This window comes from Salmo trutta, chromosome 13, assembly GCF_901001165.1.
Source record: "Salmo trutta chromosome 13, fSalTru1.1, whole genome shotgun sequence".
Classification (NCBI taxonomy): domain Eukaryota; kingdom Metazoa; phylum Chordata; class Actinopteri; order Salmoniformes; family Salmonidae; genus Salmo; species Salmo trutta.
In genome coordinates, this window is record NC_042969.1 from 41,275,809 (window position 1) to 41,293,908 (window position 18,100).

At 40.1% G+C, this 18,100-nt stretch overlaps 1 protein-coding gene across 1 annotated transcript in view; it reads left to right on the top strand.

The window, feature by feature from the left end:
• Positions 1–885: 885 nt before the first annotated feature.
• mxd3 (MAX dimerization protein 3) overlaps positions 886–18,100 on the top strand; it is a 57,268-nt gene continuing 40,053 nt past the window's right edge. The window contains exon 1 of the mRNA XM_029772093.1: positions 886–1,094. Coding sequence (XP_029627953.1) covers positions 1,025–1,094 — 70 coding nt within the window. The 5' untranslated portion in view covers positions 886–1,024. The remainder of the gene's footprint in view (positions 1,095–18,100) is intronic.

Consider the following 18,100-nt stretch of genomic DNA (forward strand, 5'->3'; position numbering starts at 1 on the left):
TTAAATCGGTATGTTTTTTATCCAGCTGTGCAAATACTGCCCCCTAGCCCCAACATCGCTGTTTATTATCTATGTGTAGTCACTTTACCAACTACCTTGACTAACCTGTACCCCCAGCACGTTGACTCTGTACCGGTATATATGTATATAGCCTCATTATTGTTATGTCATTCTCTTGTGTTACTTTTTGATTTGATTTTTTTTTAACTTTACCTTATTAAGTTAAGTAAATATTTTCTTAACTCTATTTCTTGAACTGCATTGTTGGTTAAAGGCTCGTATATACGAACATAGGGCTGAGGGAACATAAGCTGAGGGAACATAGGGTGGACCTAAAGGTTTTGCATTTGCAGAACATTTTGTAGCAAGCTATTGAATTCAGTATACAATGAAATACTTTGTATCGTCTTTGAAATAATGCACAGTTCTGTGTGTCCTTCGGACGGACCATGGAAGCCAGATAAGGGTTCCCCAACTGAAACGAGTTGAAGATCCCTGCCCAAGACTATTGTGGAATGATTATAAATATACAGACACAATTCTCTTATAACACCAAATCAGAAGAAGACAAAACGACTGACGGCATAAGACCTTCTCACTTTAAGTTGTTTTCAGTTTCAATAGCCATACATACTGGTAGGTACGTCTCATTATATATATATAAAATAAAACATTGAAACGGTCTTTTTTTTAGATGTCAATACAACATGTTTCGGATTTAAAAAATATATAATCGTTTAATTAAGGTAATATTTGGAGAAAATGAGTTGATCTGTTGTTCTGTTCTATTAATTAAAAGGCTGTTGATAATTCAAAGGTAAAATCGCGCGTTGTCCGGACCGAGGCGGCTGGAAAACAAGGGAGCGGTAGTCTGGGAGGTGGCGGACTGACGTCAATCACTTCGCCAAAGAAAGTGATTCCTCACCGAAGTGCAGAACGCGAAGCACATACTATAGTATAGCAGCACTCTGTCGTTGAGATACATTTTGATTGGTATATTTACCTATATTTCAACTATTTTACAATGGACGCGAACACTTGCAACATTCAAGTTCTTCTGCAAGCTGCTGAATTCTTGGAGAGAAGAGAACGAGGTAATTTCTGTTCTGTCTGTCAACTTCACTTGTCAACCAGCTGGGGTAGAATAACGAAATGTACACAAATAGCGATTATCTATTGATTAACTGCGAGTATCTGACATACATTGTGCATGTTACGGTTACGATCGTTACTATTCAGTAATAAGTCGATGCAATAAGCAGTTAAGGGAGTTTAGGTTTTATTCCATGCTTCATATCTGACTCTGTGACCTAGATACGGGACTCATCATTGTACACAAAGGCGCCAAGTCTGGAGCGGTTTGAAAATAAAACCCTTAGCAGCGATAGAATTTATGAAGGACAATGAATGAACTAATAAAGATTTTGTAATTCCAGCTGTTGTTCTTTTGTAGCCAACTGATACGAATAACCAAAATAGCCCTGTGATGTACTGTGATAAAATGACGTGATCGCGCCAAAAATCGGAAAAAGATAAACGCAAGCAACATCTGTGTCTGACATTTGGATGGAAGAATAGAACAGACTAAACCCGGCTTTCTTTCTTCTGAACAATACTCAGCCGCCTAAAATTCATCTTTGTGTTTTGCAATCACAGCTATTTCCTGACTTTCTCTGTTTATTGAGTGTTGTTTAATATCCCATGTGGCAGTTAAATTCTGGGGACTTGCCGGTATATTTGTCATCTGAAACATCCTATAAGTTGCAGTTCCTTCAGAAAGTATTCAATACCCCTTGATTTATTCCACATTTTGTTGTGTTACAGCCTTGAATTGTAAATGGGTAAAAACAATTATTTCACCCATCTACCCACAATAACCCATAATGAAAAAGTCAAAACATGTATAAATGTTAGCAAATTTATTGAAAATGAAATACAGAAACATGTAATTTACATAAGTATTCACACCACTGAGTCGATACTCTTGAGAATAACCTTTGGCAGCGATTACAGCTGTGAATCTTTCTGGCTAAGTCGCTAAAACAGACTGAATTACACCGGGACATTCCAGGGTCTCTATTGGCAGCATGTGCCCGCACAATTTTCTTTATGGACCTAATAATAAAGACGTAATTTAACTGTAAAAATGAATGACCTATTAATGTGGCATGAACACAACCAGTCATGATATTTTCATCTGATAGTCAAACAAATCACTTCCCAAAGCAGGCTACCTGTGCACTCCAAAATAAAGAGTTCACTGCATACACACTCGCACCATTTGATGAGTGGAAACAGACATCTGTTTACAAAACACCACAGTGTGACTAATGATATATACATTAATATATTGCCATTGATTAGGTCTACATTAATTGATTACCATTGATTAGGCCTACATTAATATATTGCCATTGATTAGGCCTACATTAATATATTGCCATTGATTAAGCCTACATTAATTGATTGCCATTGATTAGGCCTACATTAATTGATGAGTCACGCTGACAAATTGACCTTTTTTTGGAGCCTGAAAAGTAGGGACACCTGAAATGGGGCTGAACCCGTCGAGAGGAAAAAAGGTACATTTACTATGAACTTCCAACAGGCCTAGTGGCGAACAGTGATGTAGTGGTAAAACAAATAGGTGGGTCATTCTGATTGCTGGTTGCAGTGAAAAAAAGCAACACTCCCTCTATTGCCAATGCATTTATCTGGAAAAGGTGGGGAAACTGTGTTTACATGGGCCTACCCTCCACTAGGACTACAGTACTGCTGGTAGTCTACCCTCCACTAGGACTACAGTACTGCTGGTAGTCTACCCTCCACTAGGACTACAGTACTGCTGGTAGTCTACCCTCCACCACCTACCCTCCACTAGGACTACAGTACTACTGGTACTCTAGTTTATTATTGGTGTCTAGCTGTAGACTAGTTGTCTAGTGATATTGGTGTCTAGCTGTAGGCTAGTTGTCTAGTGATATTGGTGTCTAGCTGTAGGCTAGTTGTCTAGTGATATTGGTGTCTAGTGATATTGGTGTCTAGCTGTAGACTAGTTGTCTAGTGATATTGGTGTCCAGCTGTAGGCTAGTTGTCTAGTGATATTGGTGTCTAGTGATATTGGTGTCTAGCTGTAGGCTAGTTGTCTAGTGATATTGGTGTCTAGCTGTAGGCTAGTTGTCTAGTGATATTGGTGTCTAGCTGTAGACTAGTTGTCTAGTGATATTGGTGTCTAGTGATATTGGTGTCCAGCTGTAAGCTAGTTGTCTAGTGATATTGGTGTCTAGCTGTAGACTAGTTGTCTAGTGATATTGGTGTCTAGCTGTAGACTAGTTGTCTTGTGATATTGGTGTCTAGTGATATTGGTGCTTAGTGTCTAGTGATATTGGTGTCTAGCTGTAAGCTAGTTGTCTAGTGATATTGGTGTCTAGTGATATTGGTGTCTAGCTGTAGACTAGTTGTCTAGTGATATTGGTGTCTAGTGATATTGGTGTCTAGTGATATTGGTGTCTAGTGATATTGGTGTCTAGCTGTAGGCTAGTTGTCTAGTGATATTGTTGTCTAGTGATATTGGTGTCTTGCTGATGGCTAGTTGTCTAGTGATATTGGTGTCTTGTGATATTGGTGTCTAGCTGATGGCTAGTTGTCTAGTGATATTGGTGTCTAGTGATATTGGTATCTAGTAATATTGGTGCATAGTGTCTAGTGATATTGGTGTCTAGTGATATTGGGGTCTAGCTGTAGGCTAGTTGTCTAGTGATATTGGTGTCTAGTGATATTGGTGTCTAGCTGATGGCTAGTTGTCTAGTGATATTGGTGTCTAGCTGTAGGCTAGTTGTCTATTGATATTGGTGTCTAGCTGTAGTCTAGTTGTCTAGTGATATTGGTGTCTAGTGATATTGGTGTCTAGCTGTAGGCTAGTTGTCTAGTGATATTGGTGTCTAGCTGTAGGCTAGTTGTCTAGTGATATTGGTGTCTAGCTGTAGGCTAGTTGTCTAGTGATATTGGTGTCTAGCTGATGGCTAGTTGTCTAGTGATATTGGTGTCTAGTGATATTGGTGTCTAGCTGATGGCTAGTTGTCTAGTGATATTGGTATCTAGTGATATTGGTGCATAGTGTCTAGTGATATTGGTGTCTAGCTGTAGGCTAGTTGTCTAGTGATATTGGTGTCTAGCTGTAGGCTAGTTGTCTAGTGATATTGGTGTCTAGCTGTAGGTTAGTTGTCTAGTGATATTGGTGTCTAGTGATATTGGTGTCTAGCTGTAGGCTAGTTGTCTATTGATATTGGTGTCTAGCTGTAGGCTAGTTGTCTAGTGATATTGGTGTCTAGTGATATTGGTGTCTAGCTGTAGACTAGTTGTCTAGTGATATTGGTGTCTAGTGATATTGGTGTCCAGCTGTAGGCTAGTTGTCTAGTGATATTGGTGTCTAGCTGTAGACTAGTTGTCTAGTGATATTGGTGTCTAGTGATATTGGTGTCTAGTGATATTGGTGCTTAGTGTCTAGTGATATTGGTGTCTAGCTGTAGGCTAGTTGTCTAGTGATATTGGTGTCTTGTGATATTGGTGTCTAGCTGATGGCTAGTTGTCTAGTGATATTGGTGTCTAGTGATATTGGTGTCTAGCTGATGGCTAGTTGTCTAGTGATATTGGTATCTAGTGATATTGGTGCATAGTGTCTAGTGATATTGGTGTCTAGCTGTAGGCTAGTTGTCTAGTGATATTGGTGTCTAGTGATATTGGTGTCTAGCTGATGGCTAGTTGTCTAGTCATATTGGTGTCTAGCTGTAGGCTAGTTGTCTATTGATATTGGTGTCTAGCTGTAGTCTAGTTGTCTAGTGATATTGGTGTCTAGTGATATTGGTGTCTAGCTGTAGGCTAGTTGTCTAGTGATATTGGTGTCTAGCTGTAGACTAGTTGTCTTGTGATATTGGTGTCTAGTGATATTGGTGCTTAGTGTCTAGTGATATTGGTGTCTAGCTGTAGGCTAGTTGTCTAGTGATATTGGTGTCTAGTGATATTGGTGTCTAGCTATAGACTAGTTGTCTAGTGATATTGGTGTCTAGTGATATTGGTGTCCAGCTGTAGGCTAGTTGTCTAGTGATATTGGTGTCTAGCTGTAGACTAGTTGTCTAGTGATATTGGTGTCTAGTGATATTGGTGTCTAGTGATATTGGTGCTTAGTGTCTAGTGATATTGGTGTCTAGTGATATTGGTGTCTAGCTGTAGGCTAGTTGTCTAGTGATATTGGTGTCTAGTGATATTGGTGTCTAGCTGATGGCTAGTTGTCTAGTGATATTGGTATCTAGTGATATTGGTGCATAGTGTCTAGTGATATTGGTGTCTAGCTGATGGCTAGTTGTCTAGTGATATTGGTGTCTAGTGATATTGGTGTCTAGCTGATGGCTAGTTGTCTAGTGATATTGGTGTCTAGCTGTAGTCTAGTTGTCTATTGATATTGGTGTCTAGCTGTAGTCTAGTTGTCTAGTGATATTGGTGTCTAGTGATATTGGTGTCTAGCTGTAGGCTAGTTGTCTAGTGATATTGTTGTCTAGTGATATTGGTGTCTTGCTGATGGCTAGTTGTCTAGTGATATTGGTGTCTTGTGATATTGGTGTCTAGCTGATGGCTAGTTGTCTAGCGATATTGGTGTCTAGTGATATTGGTGTCTAGCTGATGGCTAGTTGTCTAGTGATATTGGTATCTAGTGATAATGGTGCATAGTGTCTAGTGATATTGGTGTCTAGCTGATGGCTAGTTGTCTAGTGATATTGGTGTCTAGTGATATTGGTGTCTAGCTGATGGCTAGTTGTCTAGTGATATTGGTGTCTAGCTGTAGGCTAGTTGTCTATTGATATTGGTGTCTAGCTGTAGGCTAGTTGTCTAGTGATATTGGTGTCTAGTTGATGGCTAGTTGTCTAGTGATATTGGTGTCTAGTGATATTGGTGTCTAGCTGATGGCTAGTTGTCTAGTGATATTGGTATCTAGTGATATTGGTGCATAGTGTCTAGTGATATTGGTGTCTAGTGATATTGGTGTCTAGCTGTAGGCTAGTTGTCTAGTGATATTTGTGTCTAGCTGTAGGCTAGTTGTCTAGTGATATTGGTGTCTAGCTGTAGACTAGTTGTCTAGTGATATTGGTGTCTAGTGATATTGGTGTCCAGCTGTAAGCTAGTTGTCTAGTGATATTGGTGTCTAGCTGTAGACTAGTTGTCTAGTGATATTGGTGTCTAGCTGTAGACTAGTTGTCTTGTGATATTGGTGTCTAGTGATATTGGTGCTTAGTGTCTAGTGATATTGGTGTCTAGCTGTAGGCTAGTTGTCTAGTGATATTGGTGTCTAGTGATATTGGTGTCTAGCTGTAGACTCGTTGTCTAGTGATATTGGTGTCTGGTGATATTGGTGTCCAGCTGTAGGCTAGTTGTCTAGTGATTTTGGTGTCTAGCTGTAGACTAGTTGTCTAGTGATATTGGTGTCTAGTGATATTGGTGTCTAGTGATATTGGTGCTTAGTGTCTAGTGATATTGGTGTCTAGCTGTAGGCTAGTTGTCTAGTGATATTGGTGTCTAGTGATATTGGTGTCTAGCTGATGGCTAGTTTTCTAGTGATATTGGTATCTAGTGATATTGGTGCATAGTGTCTAGTGATATTGGTGTCTAGCTGATGGCTAGTTGTCTAGTGATATTGGTGTCTAGTGATATTGGTGTCTAGCTGATGGCTAGTTGTCTAGTGATATTGGTGTCTAGCTGTAGTCTAGTTGTCTATTGATATTGGTGTCTAGCTGTAGTCTAGTTGTCTAGTGATATTGGTGTCTAGTGATATTGGTGTCTAGCTGTAGGCTAGTTGTCTAGTGATATTGTTGTCTAGTGATATTGGTGTCTTGCTGATGGCTAGTTGTCTAGTGATATTGGTGTCTTGTGATATTGGTGTCTAGCTGATGGCTAGTTGTCTAGCGATATTGGTGTCTAGTGATATTGGTGTCTAGCTGATGGCTAGTTGTCTAGTGATATTGGTATCTAGTGATAATGGTGCATAGTGTCTAGTGATATTGGTGTCTAGCTGATGGCTAGTTGTCTAGTGATATTGGTGTCTAGTGATATTGGTGTCTAGCTGATGGCTAGTTGTCTAGTGATATTGGTGTCTAGCTGTAGGCTAGTTGTCTATTGATATTGGTGTCTAGCTGTAGGCTAGTTGTCTAGTGATATTGGTGTCTAGTTGATGGCTAGTTGTCTAGTGATATTGGTGTCTAGTGATATTGGTGTCTAGCTGATGGCTAGTTGTCTAGTGATATTGGTATCTAGTGATATTGGTGCATAGTGTCTAGTGATATTGGTGTCTAGTGATATTGGTGTCTAGCTGTAGGCTAGTTGTCTAGTGATATTTGTGTCTAGCTGTAGGCTAGTTGTCTAGTGATATTGGTGTCTAGCTGTAGACTAGTTGTCTAGTGATATTGGTGTCTAGTGATATTGGTGTCCAGCTGTAAGCTAGTTGTCTAGTGATATTGGTGTCTAGCTGTAGACTAGTTGTCTAGTGATATTGGTGTCTAGCTGTAGACTAGTTGTCTTGTGATATTGGTGTCTAGTGATATTGGTGCATAGTGTCTAGTGATATTGGTGTCTAGCTGTAGGCTAGTTGTCTAGTGATATTGGTGTCTAGTGATATTGGTGTCTAGCTGTAGACTCGTTGTCTAGTGATATTGGTGTCTGGTGATATTGGTGTCCAGCTGTAGGCTAGTTGTCTAGTGATTTTGGTGTCTAGCTGTAGACTAGTTGTCTAGTGATATTGGTGTCTAGTGATATTGGTGTCTAGTGATATTGGTGCTTAGTGTCTAGTGATATTGGTGTCTAGCTGATGGCTAATTGTCTAGTGATATTGGTGTCTAGTGATATTGGTGTCTAGCTGATGGCTAGTTGTCTAGTGATATTGGTATCTAGTGATATTGGTGCATAGTGTCTAGTGATATTGGTGTCTAGTGATATTGGTGTCTAGCTGTAGGCTAGTTGTCTAGTGATATTGGTGTCTAGTGATATTGGTGTCTAGCTGATGGCTAGTTGTCTAGTGATATTGGTGTCTAGCTGTAGACTAGTTGTCTATTGATATTGGTGTCTAGCTGTAGTCTAGTTGTCTAGTGATATTGGTGTCTAGTGATGTTGGTGTCTAGCTGTAGGCTAGTTGTCTAGTGATATTGGTGTCTAGCTGTAGGCTAGTTGTCTAGTGATATTGGTGTCTTGTGATATTGGTGTCTAGCTGATGGCTAATTGTCTAGTGATATTGGTGTCTAGTGATATTGGTGTCTAGCTGATGGCTAGTTGTCTAGTGATATTGGTATCTAGTGATATTGGTGCATAGTGTCTAGTGATATTGGTGTCTAGTGATATTGGTGTCTAGCTGTAGGCTAGTTGTCTAGTGATATTGGTGTCTAGTGATATTGGTGTCTAGCTGATGGCTAGTTGTCTAGTGATATTGGTGTCTAGCTGTAGGCTAGTTGTCTATTGATATTGGTGTCTAGCTGTAGTCTAGTTGTCTAGTTTTATTGGTGTCTAGTGATGTTGGTGTCTAGCTGTAGGCTAGTTGTCTAGTGATATTGGTGTCTAGCTGTAGGCTAGTTGTCTAGTGATATTGGTGTCTAGCTGATGGCTAGTTGTCTAGTGATATTGGTGTCTAGTGATATTGGTGTCTAGCTGATGGCTAGTTGTATAGTGATATTGGTATCTAGTGATATTGGTGCATAGTGTCTAGTGATATTGGTGTCTAGTGATATTGGTGTCTAGCTGTAGGCTAGTTGTCTAGTGATATTGGTGTCTAGCTGTAGGCTAGTTGTCTAGTGATATTGGTGTCTAGCTGTAGGCTAGTTGTCTATTGATATTGGTGTCTAGCTGTAGGCTAGTTGTCTAGTGATATTGGTGTCTAGCGATATTGGTGTCTAGCTGTAGGCTAGTTATATTGGTGTCTAGCTTTAGGCTAGTTGGCTAGTGATATTGCTATCTAGTGATATTGGTGCATAGTGTCTAGTGATATTGGTGTCTAGTGATATTGGTGTCTAGCTGTAGACTAGTTGTCTAGTGATATTGGTGTCTAGTGATATTGGTGTCTAGCTGATGGCTAGTTGTCTAGTGATATTGGTGTCTAGCTGTAGGCTAGTTGTCTAGTGATATTTGTGTCTAGCTGATGGCTAGTTGTCTAGTGATATTGGTGTCTAGTGATATTGGTGTCTAGCTGATGGCTAGTTGTCTAGTGATATTGGTATCTAGTGATATTGGTGCATAGTGTCTAGTGATATTGGTGTCTAGTGATATTGGTGTCTAGCTGTAGGCTAGTTGTCTAGTGATATTGGTGTCTAGTGATATTGGTGTCTAGCTGATGGCTAGTTGTCTAGTGATATTGGTGTCTAGTGATGTTGGTGTCTAGCTGTAGGCTAATTGTCTAGTGATATTGGTGTCTAGCTGTAGGCTAGTTGTCTAGTGATATTGGTGTCTAGTTGATGGCTAGTTGTCTAGTGATATTGGTGTCTAGTGATATTGGTGTCTAGCTGATGGCTAGTTGTCTAGTGATATTGGTATCTAGTGATATTGGTGCATAATGTCTAGTGATATTGGTGTCTAGTGATATTGGTGTCTAGCTGTAGGCTAGTTGTCTAGTGATATTTGTGTCTAGCTGTAGGCTAGTTGTCTAGTGATATTGGTGTCTAGCTGTAGGCTAGTTGTCTAGTGATATTGGTGTCTAGTGATATTGGTGTCTAGCTGTAGGCTAGTTGTCTATTGATATTGGTGTCTAGCTGTTGGCTAGTTGTCTAGTGATATTGGGGTCTAGCTGTAGGCTAGTGATATTGGTGTCTAGCTTTAGGCTAGTTGGCTAGTGATATTAATGTCTAGTGATATTGGTGTCTAGTGATATTGGTGTCTAGCTGTAGACTAGTGTCTAGTGATATTGGTGTCTAGCTGTAGGCTAGTTGTCTAGTGATATTGGTGTCTAGTGATATTGGTGTCTAGCTGATGGCTAGTTGTCTAGTGATATTGGTGTCTAGTGATATTGGTGTCTAGCTGATGGCTAGTTGTCTAGTGATATTGGTATCTAGTGATATTGGTGCATAGTGTCTAGTGATATTGGTGTCTAGTGATATTGGTGTCTAGCTGTAGGCTAGTTGTCTAGTGATATTGGTGTCTAGCTGTAGGCTAGTTGTCTAGTGATATTGGTGTCTAGCTGTAGGTTAGTTGTCTAGTGATATTGGTGTCTAGTGATATTGGTGTCTAGCTGTAGGCTAGTTGTCTATTGATATTGGTGTCTAGCTGTAGGCTAGTTGTCTAGTGATATTGGTGTCTAGCGATATTGGTGTCTAGCTGTAGGCTAGTTGTCTAGTGATATTGGTGTCTAGCTGTAGACTAGTTGTCTTGTGATATTGGTGTCTAGTGATATTGGTGCTTAGTGTCTAGTGATATTTGTGTCTAGCTGTAGGCTAGTTGTCTAGTGATATTGGTGTCTAGCTGTAGACTAGTTGTCTAGTGATATTGGTGTCTAGTGATATTGGTGTCCAGCTGTAGGCTAGTTGTCTAGTGATATTGGTGTCTAGCTGTAGACTAGTTGTCTAGTGATATTGGTGTCTAGTGATATTGGTGTCTAGTGATATTGGTGCTTAGTGTCTAGTGATATTGGTGTCTAGCTGTAGGCTAGTTGTCTAGTGATATTGGTGTCTTGTGATATTGGTGTCTAGCTGATGGCTAGTTGTCTAGTGATATTGGTGTCTAGTGATATTGGTGTCTAGCTGATGGCTAGTTGTCTAGTGATATTGGTATCTAGTGATATTGGTGCATAGTGTCTAGTGATATTGGTGTCTAGCTGTAGGCTAGTTGTCTAGTGATATTGGTGTCTAGTGATATTGGTGTCTAGCTGATGGCTAGTTGTCTAGTCATATTGGTGTCTAGCTGTAGGCTAGTTGTCTATTGATATTGGTGTCTAGCTGTAGTCTAGTTGTCTAGTGATATTGGTGTCTAGTGATATTGGTGTCTAGCTGTAGGCTAGTTGTCTAGTGATATTGGTGTCTAGCTGTAGACTAGTTGTCTTGTGATATTGGTGTCTAGTGATATTGGTGCTTAGTGTCTAGTGATATTGGTGTCTAGCTGTAGGCTAGTTGTCTAGTGATATTGGTGTCTAGTGATATTGGTGTCTAGCTATAGACTAGTTGTCTAGTGATATTGGTGTCTAGTGATATTGGTGTCCAGCTGTAGGCTAGTTGTCTAGTGATATTGGTGTCTAGCTGTAGACTAGTTGTCTAGTGATATTGGTGTCTAGTGATATTGGTGTCTAGTGATATTGGTGCTTAGTGTCTAGTGATATTGGTGTCTAGTGATATTGGTGTCTAGCTGTAGGCTAGTTGTCTAGTGATATTGGTGTCTAGTGATATTGGTGTCTAGCTGATGGCTAGTTGTCTAGTGATATTGGTATCTAGTGATATTGGTGCATAGTGTCTAGTGATATTGGTGTCTAGCTGATGGCTAGTTGTCTAGTGATATTGGTGTCTAGCTGTAGTCTAGTTGTCTATTGATATTGGTGTCTAGCTGTAGTCTAGTTGTCTAGTGATATTGGTGTCTAGTGATATTGGTGTCTAGCTGTAGGCTAGTTGTCTAGTGATATTGTTGTCTAGTGATATTGGTGTCTTGCTGATGGCTAGTTGTCTAGTGATATTGGTGTCTTGTGATATTGGTGTCTAGCTGATGGCTAGTTGTCTAGCGATATTGGTGTCTAGTGATATTGGTGTCTAGCTGATGGCTAGTTGTCTAGTGATATTGGTATCTAGTGATAATGGTGCATAGTGTCTAGTGATATTGGTGTCTAGCTGATGGCTAGTTGTCTAGTGATATTGGTGTCTAGTGATATTGGTGTCTAGCTGATGGCTAGTTGTCTAGTGATATTTGTGTCTAGCTGTAGGCTAGTTGTCTATTGATATTGGTGTCTAGCTGTAGGCTAGTTGTCTAGTGATATTGGTGTCTAGTTGATGGCTAGTTGTCTAGTGATATTGGTGTCTAGTGATATTGGTGTCTAGCTGATGGCTAGTTGTCTAGTGATATTGGTATCTAGTGATATTGGTGCATAGTGTCTAGTGATATTGGTGTCTAGTGATATTGGTGTCTAGCTGTAAGCTAGTTGTCTAGTGATATTTGTGTCTAGCTGTAGGCTAGTTGTCTAGTGATATTGGTGTCTAGCTGTAGACTAGTTGTCTAGTGATATTGGTGTCTAGTGATATTGGTGTCCAGCTGTAAGCTAGTTGTCTAGTGATATTGGTGTCTAGCTGTAGACTAGTTGTCTAGTGATATTGGTGTCTAGCTGTAGACTAGTTGTCTTGTGATATTGGTGTCTAGTGATATTGGTGCTTAGTGTCTAGTGATATTGGTGTCTAGCTGTAGGCTAGTTGTCTAGTGATATTGGTGTCTAGTGATATTGGTGTCTAGCTGTAGACTCGTTGTCTAGTGATATTGGTGTCTGGTGATATTGGTGTCCAGCTGTAGGCTAGTTGTCTAGTGATTTTGGTGTCTAGCTGTAGACTAGTTGTCTAGTGATATTGGTGTCTAGTGATATTGGTGTCTAGTGATATTGATGCTTAGTGTCTAGTGATATTGGTGTCTAGCTGTAGGCTAGTTGTCTAGTGATATTGGTGTCTAGTGATATTGGTGTCTAGCTGATGGCTAGTTGTCTAGTCATATTGGTGTCTAGCTGTAGGCTAGTTGTCTATTGATATTGGTGTCTAGCTGTAGTCTAGTTGTCTAGTGATATTGGTGTCTAGTGATATTGGTGTCTAGCTGTAGGCTAGTTGTCTAGTGATATTGGTGTCTAGCTGTAGACTAGTTGTCTTGTGATATTGGTGTCTAGTGATATTGGTGCTTAGTGTCTAGTGATATTGGTGTCTAGCTGTAGGCTAGTTGTCTAGTGATATTGGTGTCTAGTGATATTGGTGTCTAGCTATAGACTAGTTGTCTAGTGATATTGGTGTCTAGTGATATTGGTGTCCAGCTGTAGGCTAGTTGTCTAGTGATATTGGTGTCTAGCTGTAGACTAGTTGTCTAGTGATATTGGTGTCTAGTGATATTGGTGTCTAGTGATATTGGTGCTTAGTGTCTAGTGATATTGGTGTCTAGCTGTAGGCTAGTTGTCTAGTGATATTGGTGTCTAGTGATATTGGTGTCTAGCTGATGGCTAGTTGTCTAGTGATATTGGTATCTAGTGATATTGGTGTCTAGCTGATGGCTAGTTGTCTAGTGATATTGGTGTCTAGTGATATTGGTGTCTAGCTGATGGCTAGTTGTCTAGTGATATTGGTGTCTAGCTGTAGTCTAGTTGTCTATTGATATTGGTGTCTAGCTGTAGTCTAGTTGTCTAGTGATATTGGTGTCTAGTGATATTGGTGTCTAGCTGTAGGCTAGTTGTCTAGTGATATTGTTGTCTAGTGATATTGGTGTCTTGCTGATGGCTAGTTGTCTAGTGATATTGGTGTCTTGTGATATTGGTGTCTAGCTGATGGCTAGTTGTCTAGCGATATTGGTGTCTAGTGATATTGGTGTCTAGCTGATGGCTAGTTGTCTAGTGATATTGGTATCTAGTGATAATGGTGCAAAGTGTCTAGTGATATTGGTGTCTAGCTGATGGCTAGTTGTCTAGTGATATTGGTGTCTAGTGATATTGGTGTCTAGCTGATGGCTAGTTGTCTAGTGATATTGGTGTCTAGCTGTAGGCTAGTTGTCTATTGATATTGGTGTCTAGCTGTAGGCTAGTTGTCTAGTGATATTGGTGTCTAGTTGATGGCTAGTTGTCTAGTGATATTGGTGTCTAGTGATATTGGTGTCTAGCTGATGGCTAGTTGTGTAGTGATATTGGTATCTAGTGATATTGGTGCATAGTGTCTAGTGATATTGGTGTCTAGTGATATTGGTGTCTAGCTGTAGGCTAGTTGTCTAGTGATATTTGTGTCTAGCTGTAGGCTAGTTGTCTAGTGATATTGGTGTCTAGCTGTAGACTAGTTGTCTAGTGATATTGGTGTCTAGTGATATTGGTGTCCTGCTGTAAGCTAGTTGTCTAGTGATATTGGTGTCTAGCTGTAGACTAGTTGTCTAGTGATATTGGTGTCTAGCTGTAGACTAGTTGTCTTGTGATATTGGTGTCTAGTGATATTGGTGCTTAGTGTCTAGTGATATTGGTGTCTAGCTGTAGGCTAGTTGTCTAGTGATATTGGTGCCTAGTGATATTGGTGTCTAGCTGTAGACTCGTTGTCTAGTGATATTGGTGTCTGGTGATATTGGTGTCCAGCTGTAGGCTAGTTGTCTAGTGATTTTGGTGTCTAGCTGTAGACTAGTTGTCTAGTGATATTGGTGTCTAGTGATATTGGTGTCTAGCTGTAGGCTAGTTGTCTAGTGATATTTGTGTCTAGCTGTAGGCTAGTTGTCTAGTGATATTGGTGTCTAGCTGTAGGCTAGTTGTCTAGTGATATTGGTGTCTAGTGATATTGGTGTCTAGCTGTAGGCTAGTTGTCTATTGATATTGGTGTCTAGCTGTTGGCTAGTTGTCTAGTGATATTGGGGTCTAGCTGTAGGCTAGTGATATTGGTGTCTAGCTTTAGGCTAGTTGGCTAGTGATATTAATGTCTAGTGATATTGGTGTCTAGTGATATTGGTGTCTAGCTGTAGACTAGTGTCTAGTGATATTGGTGTCTAGCTGTAGGCTAGTTGTCTAGTGATATTGGTGTCTAGTGATATTGGTGTCTAGCTGATGGCTAGTTGTCTAGTGATATTGGTGTCTAGTGATATTGGTGTCTAGCTGATGGCTAGTTGTCTAGTGATATTGGTATCTAGTGATATTGGTGCATAGTGTCTAGTGATATTGGTGTCTAGTGATATTGGTGTCTAGCTGTAGGCTAGTTGTCTAGTGATATTGGTGTCTAGCTGTAGGCTAGTTGTCTAGTGATATTGGTGTCTAGCTGTAGGTTAGTTGTCTAGTGATATTGGTGTCTAGTGATATTGGTGTCTAGCTGTAGGCTAGTTGTCTATTGATATTGGTGTCTAGCTGTAGGCTAGTTGTCTAGTGATATTGGTGTCTAGCGATATTGGTGTCTAGCTGTAGGCTAGTTGTCTAGTGATATTGGTGTCTAGCTGTAGACTAGTTGTCTTGTGATATTGGTGTCTAGTGATATTGGTGCTTAGTGTCTAGTGATATTTGTGTCTAGCTGTAGGCTAGTTGTCTAGTGATATTGGTGTCTAGCTGTAGACTAGTTGTCTAGTGATATTGGTGTCTAGTGATATTGGTGTCCAGCTGTAGGCTAGTTGTCTAGTGATATTGGTGTCTAGCTGTAGACTAGTTGTCTAGTGATATTGGTGTCTAGTGATATTGGTGTCTAGTGATATTGGTGCTTAGTGTCTAGTGATATTGGTGTCTAGCTGTAGGCTAGTTGTCTAGTGATATTGGTGTCTTGTGATATTGGTGTCTAGCTGATGGCTAGTTGTCTAGTGATATTGGTGTCTAGTGATATTGGTGTCTAGCTGATGGCTAGTTGTCTAGTGATATTGGTATCTAGTGATATTGGTGCATAGTGTCTAGTGATATTGGTGTCTAGCTGTAGGCTAGTTGTCTAGTGATATTGGTGTCTAGTGATATTGGTGTCTAGCTGATGGCTAGTTGTCTATTGATATTGGTGTCTAGCTGTAGTCTAGTTGTCTAGTGATATTGGTGTCTAGTGATATTGGTGTCTAGCTGTAGGCTAGTTGTCTAGTGATATTGGTGTCTAGCTGTAGACTAGTTGTCTTGTGATATTGGTGTCTAGTGATATTGGTGCTTAGTGTCTAGTGATATTGGTGTCTAGCTGTAGGCTAGTTGTCTAGTGATATTGGTGTCTAGTGATATTGGTGTCTAGCTATAGACTAGTTGTCTAGTGATATTGGTGTCTAGTGATATTGGTGTCCAGCTGTAGGCTAGTTGTCTAGTGATATTGGTGTCTAGCTGTAGACTAGTTGTCTAGTGATATTGGTGTCTAGTGATATTGGTGTCTAGTGATATTGGTGCTTAGTGTCTAGTGATATTGGTGTCTAGTGATATTGGTGTCTAGCTGTAGGCTAGTTGTCTAGTGATATTGGTGTCTAGTGATATTGGTGTCTAGCTGATGGCTAGTTGTCTAGTGATATTGGTATCTAGTGATATTGGTGCATAGTGTCTAGTGATATTGGTGTCTAGCTGATGGCTAGTTGTCTAGTGATATTGGTGTCTAGCTGTAGTCTAGTTGTCTATTGATATTGGTGTCTAGCTGTAGTCTAGTTGTCTAGTGATATTGGTGTCTAGTGATATTGGTGTCTAGCTGTAGGCTAGTTGTCTAGTGATATTGTTGTCTAGTGATATTGGTGTCTTGCTGATGGCTAGTTGTCTAGTGATATTGGTGTCTTGTGATATTGGTGTCTAGCTGATGGCTAGTTGTCTAGCGATATTGGTGTCTAGTGATATTGGTGTCTAGCTGATGGCTAGTTGTCTAGTGATATTGGTATCTAGTGATAATGGTGCATAGTGTCTAGTGATATTGGTGTCTAGCTGATGGCTAGTTGTCTAGTGATATTGGTGTCTAGTGATATTGGTGTCTAGCTGATGGCTAGTTGTCTAGTGATATTTGTGTCTAGCTGTAGGCTAGTTGTCTATTGATATTGGTGTCTAGCTGTAGGCTAGTTGTCTAGTGATATTGGTGTCTAGTTGATGGCTAGTTGTCTAGTGATATTGGTGTCTAGTGATATTGGTGTCTAGCTGATGGCTAGTTGTCTAGTGATATTGGTATCTAGTGATATTGGTGCATAGTGTCTAGTGATATTGGTGTCTAGTGATATTGGTGTCTAGCTGTAAGCTAGTTGTCTAGTGATATTTGTGTCTAGCTGTAGGCTAGTTGTCTAGTGATATTGGTGTCTAGCTGTAGACTAGTTGTCTAGTGATATTGGTGTCTAGTGATATTGGTGTCCAGCTGTAAGCTAGTTGTCTAGTGATATTGGTGTCTAGCTGTAGACTAGTTGTCTAGTGATATTGGTGTCTAGCTGTAGACTAGTTGTCTTGTGATATTGGTGTCTAGTGATATTGGTGCTTAGTGTCTAGTGATATTGGTGTCTAGCTGTAGGCTAGTTGTCTAGTGATATTGGTGTCTAGTGATATTGGTGTCTAGCTGTAGACTCGTTGTCTAGTGATATTGGTGTCTGGTGATATTGGTGTCCAGCTGTAGGCTAGTTGTCTAGTGATTTTGGTGTCTAGCTGTAGACTAGTTGTCTAGTGATATTGGTGTCTAGTGATATTGGTGTCTAGTGATATTGATGCTTAGTGTCTAGTGATATTGGTGTCTAGCTGTAGGCTAGTTGTCTAGTGAATTGGTGTCTAGTGATATTGGTGTCTAGCTGATGGCTAGTTGTCTAGTCATATTGGTGTCTAGCTGTAGGCCTAGTTGTCCTATTGATATTGGTGTCTAGCTGTAGTCTAGTTGTCTTAGTGATATTGGTGTCTAGTGATATTGGTGTCTAGCTGTAGGCTAGTTGTCTAGTGATATTGGTTGTCTAGCTGTAGACTAGTTGTCTTGTGATATTTGGTGTCTAGTGATATTGGTGCTTAGTGTCTAGTGATATTGGTGTCTAGCTGTAGGCTAGTTGTCTAGTGATATGGTGGTCTAGTGAGTAGTGGGTGTCTAGCTATAGACTAGTTGTCTAGTGATATTGGGGTCTAGTGATATTGGTGTCCAGCTGTAGGCTAGTTGTCTAGTGATATTGGTGTCTAGCTGTAACTAGTTGTCTAGTGATATTGGTGTCTAGTGATATTGGGTGTCTAGTGATATTGGTGCTTAGTGTCTAGTGATATTGGTGTCTAGCTGTAGGCTAGTTTGTCTAGTGATATTGGTGTCTAGTGATATTGGTGTCTAGCTGATGGCTAGTTGTCTAGTGATATTGGTATCTAGTGATATTGGGGCATAGTTGTCTAGTGATATTGGTGTCTAGCTGATGGCTAGTTGTCTAGTGATATTGGTGTCTAGTGATATTGGTGTCTAGCTGATGGCTAGTTGTCTAGTGATATTGGTGTCTAGCTGTAGTCTAGTTGTCTATTGATATTGGT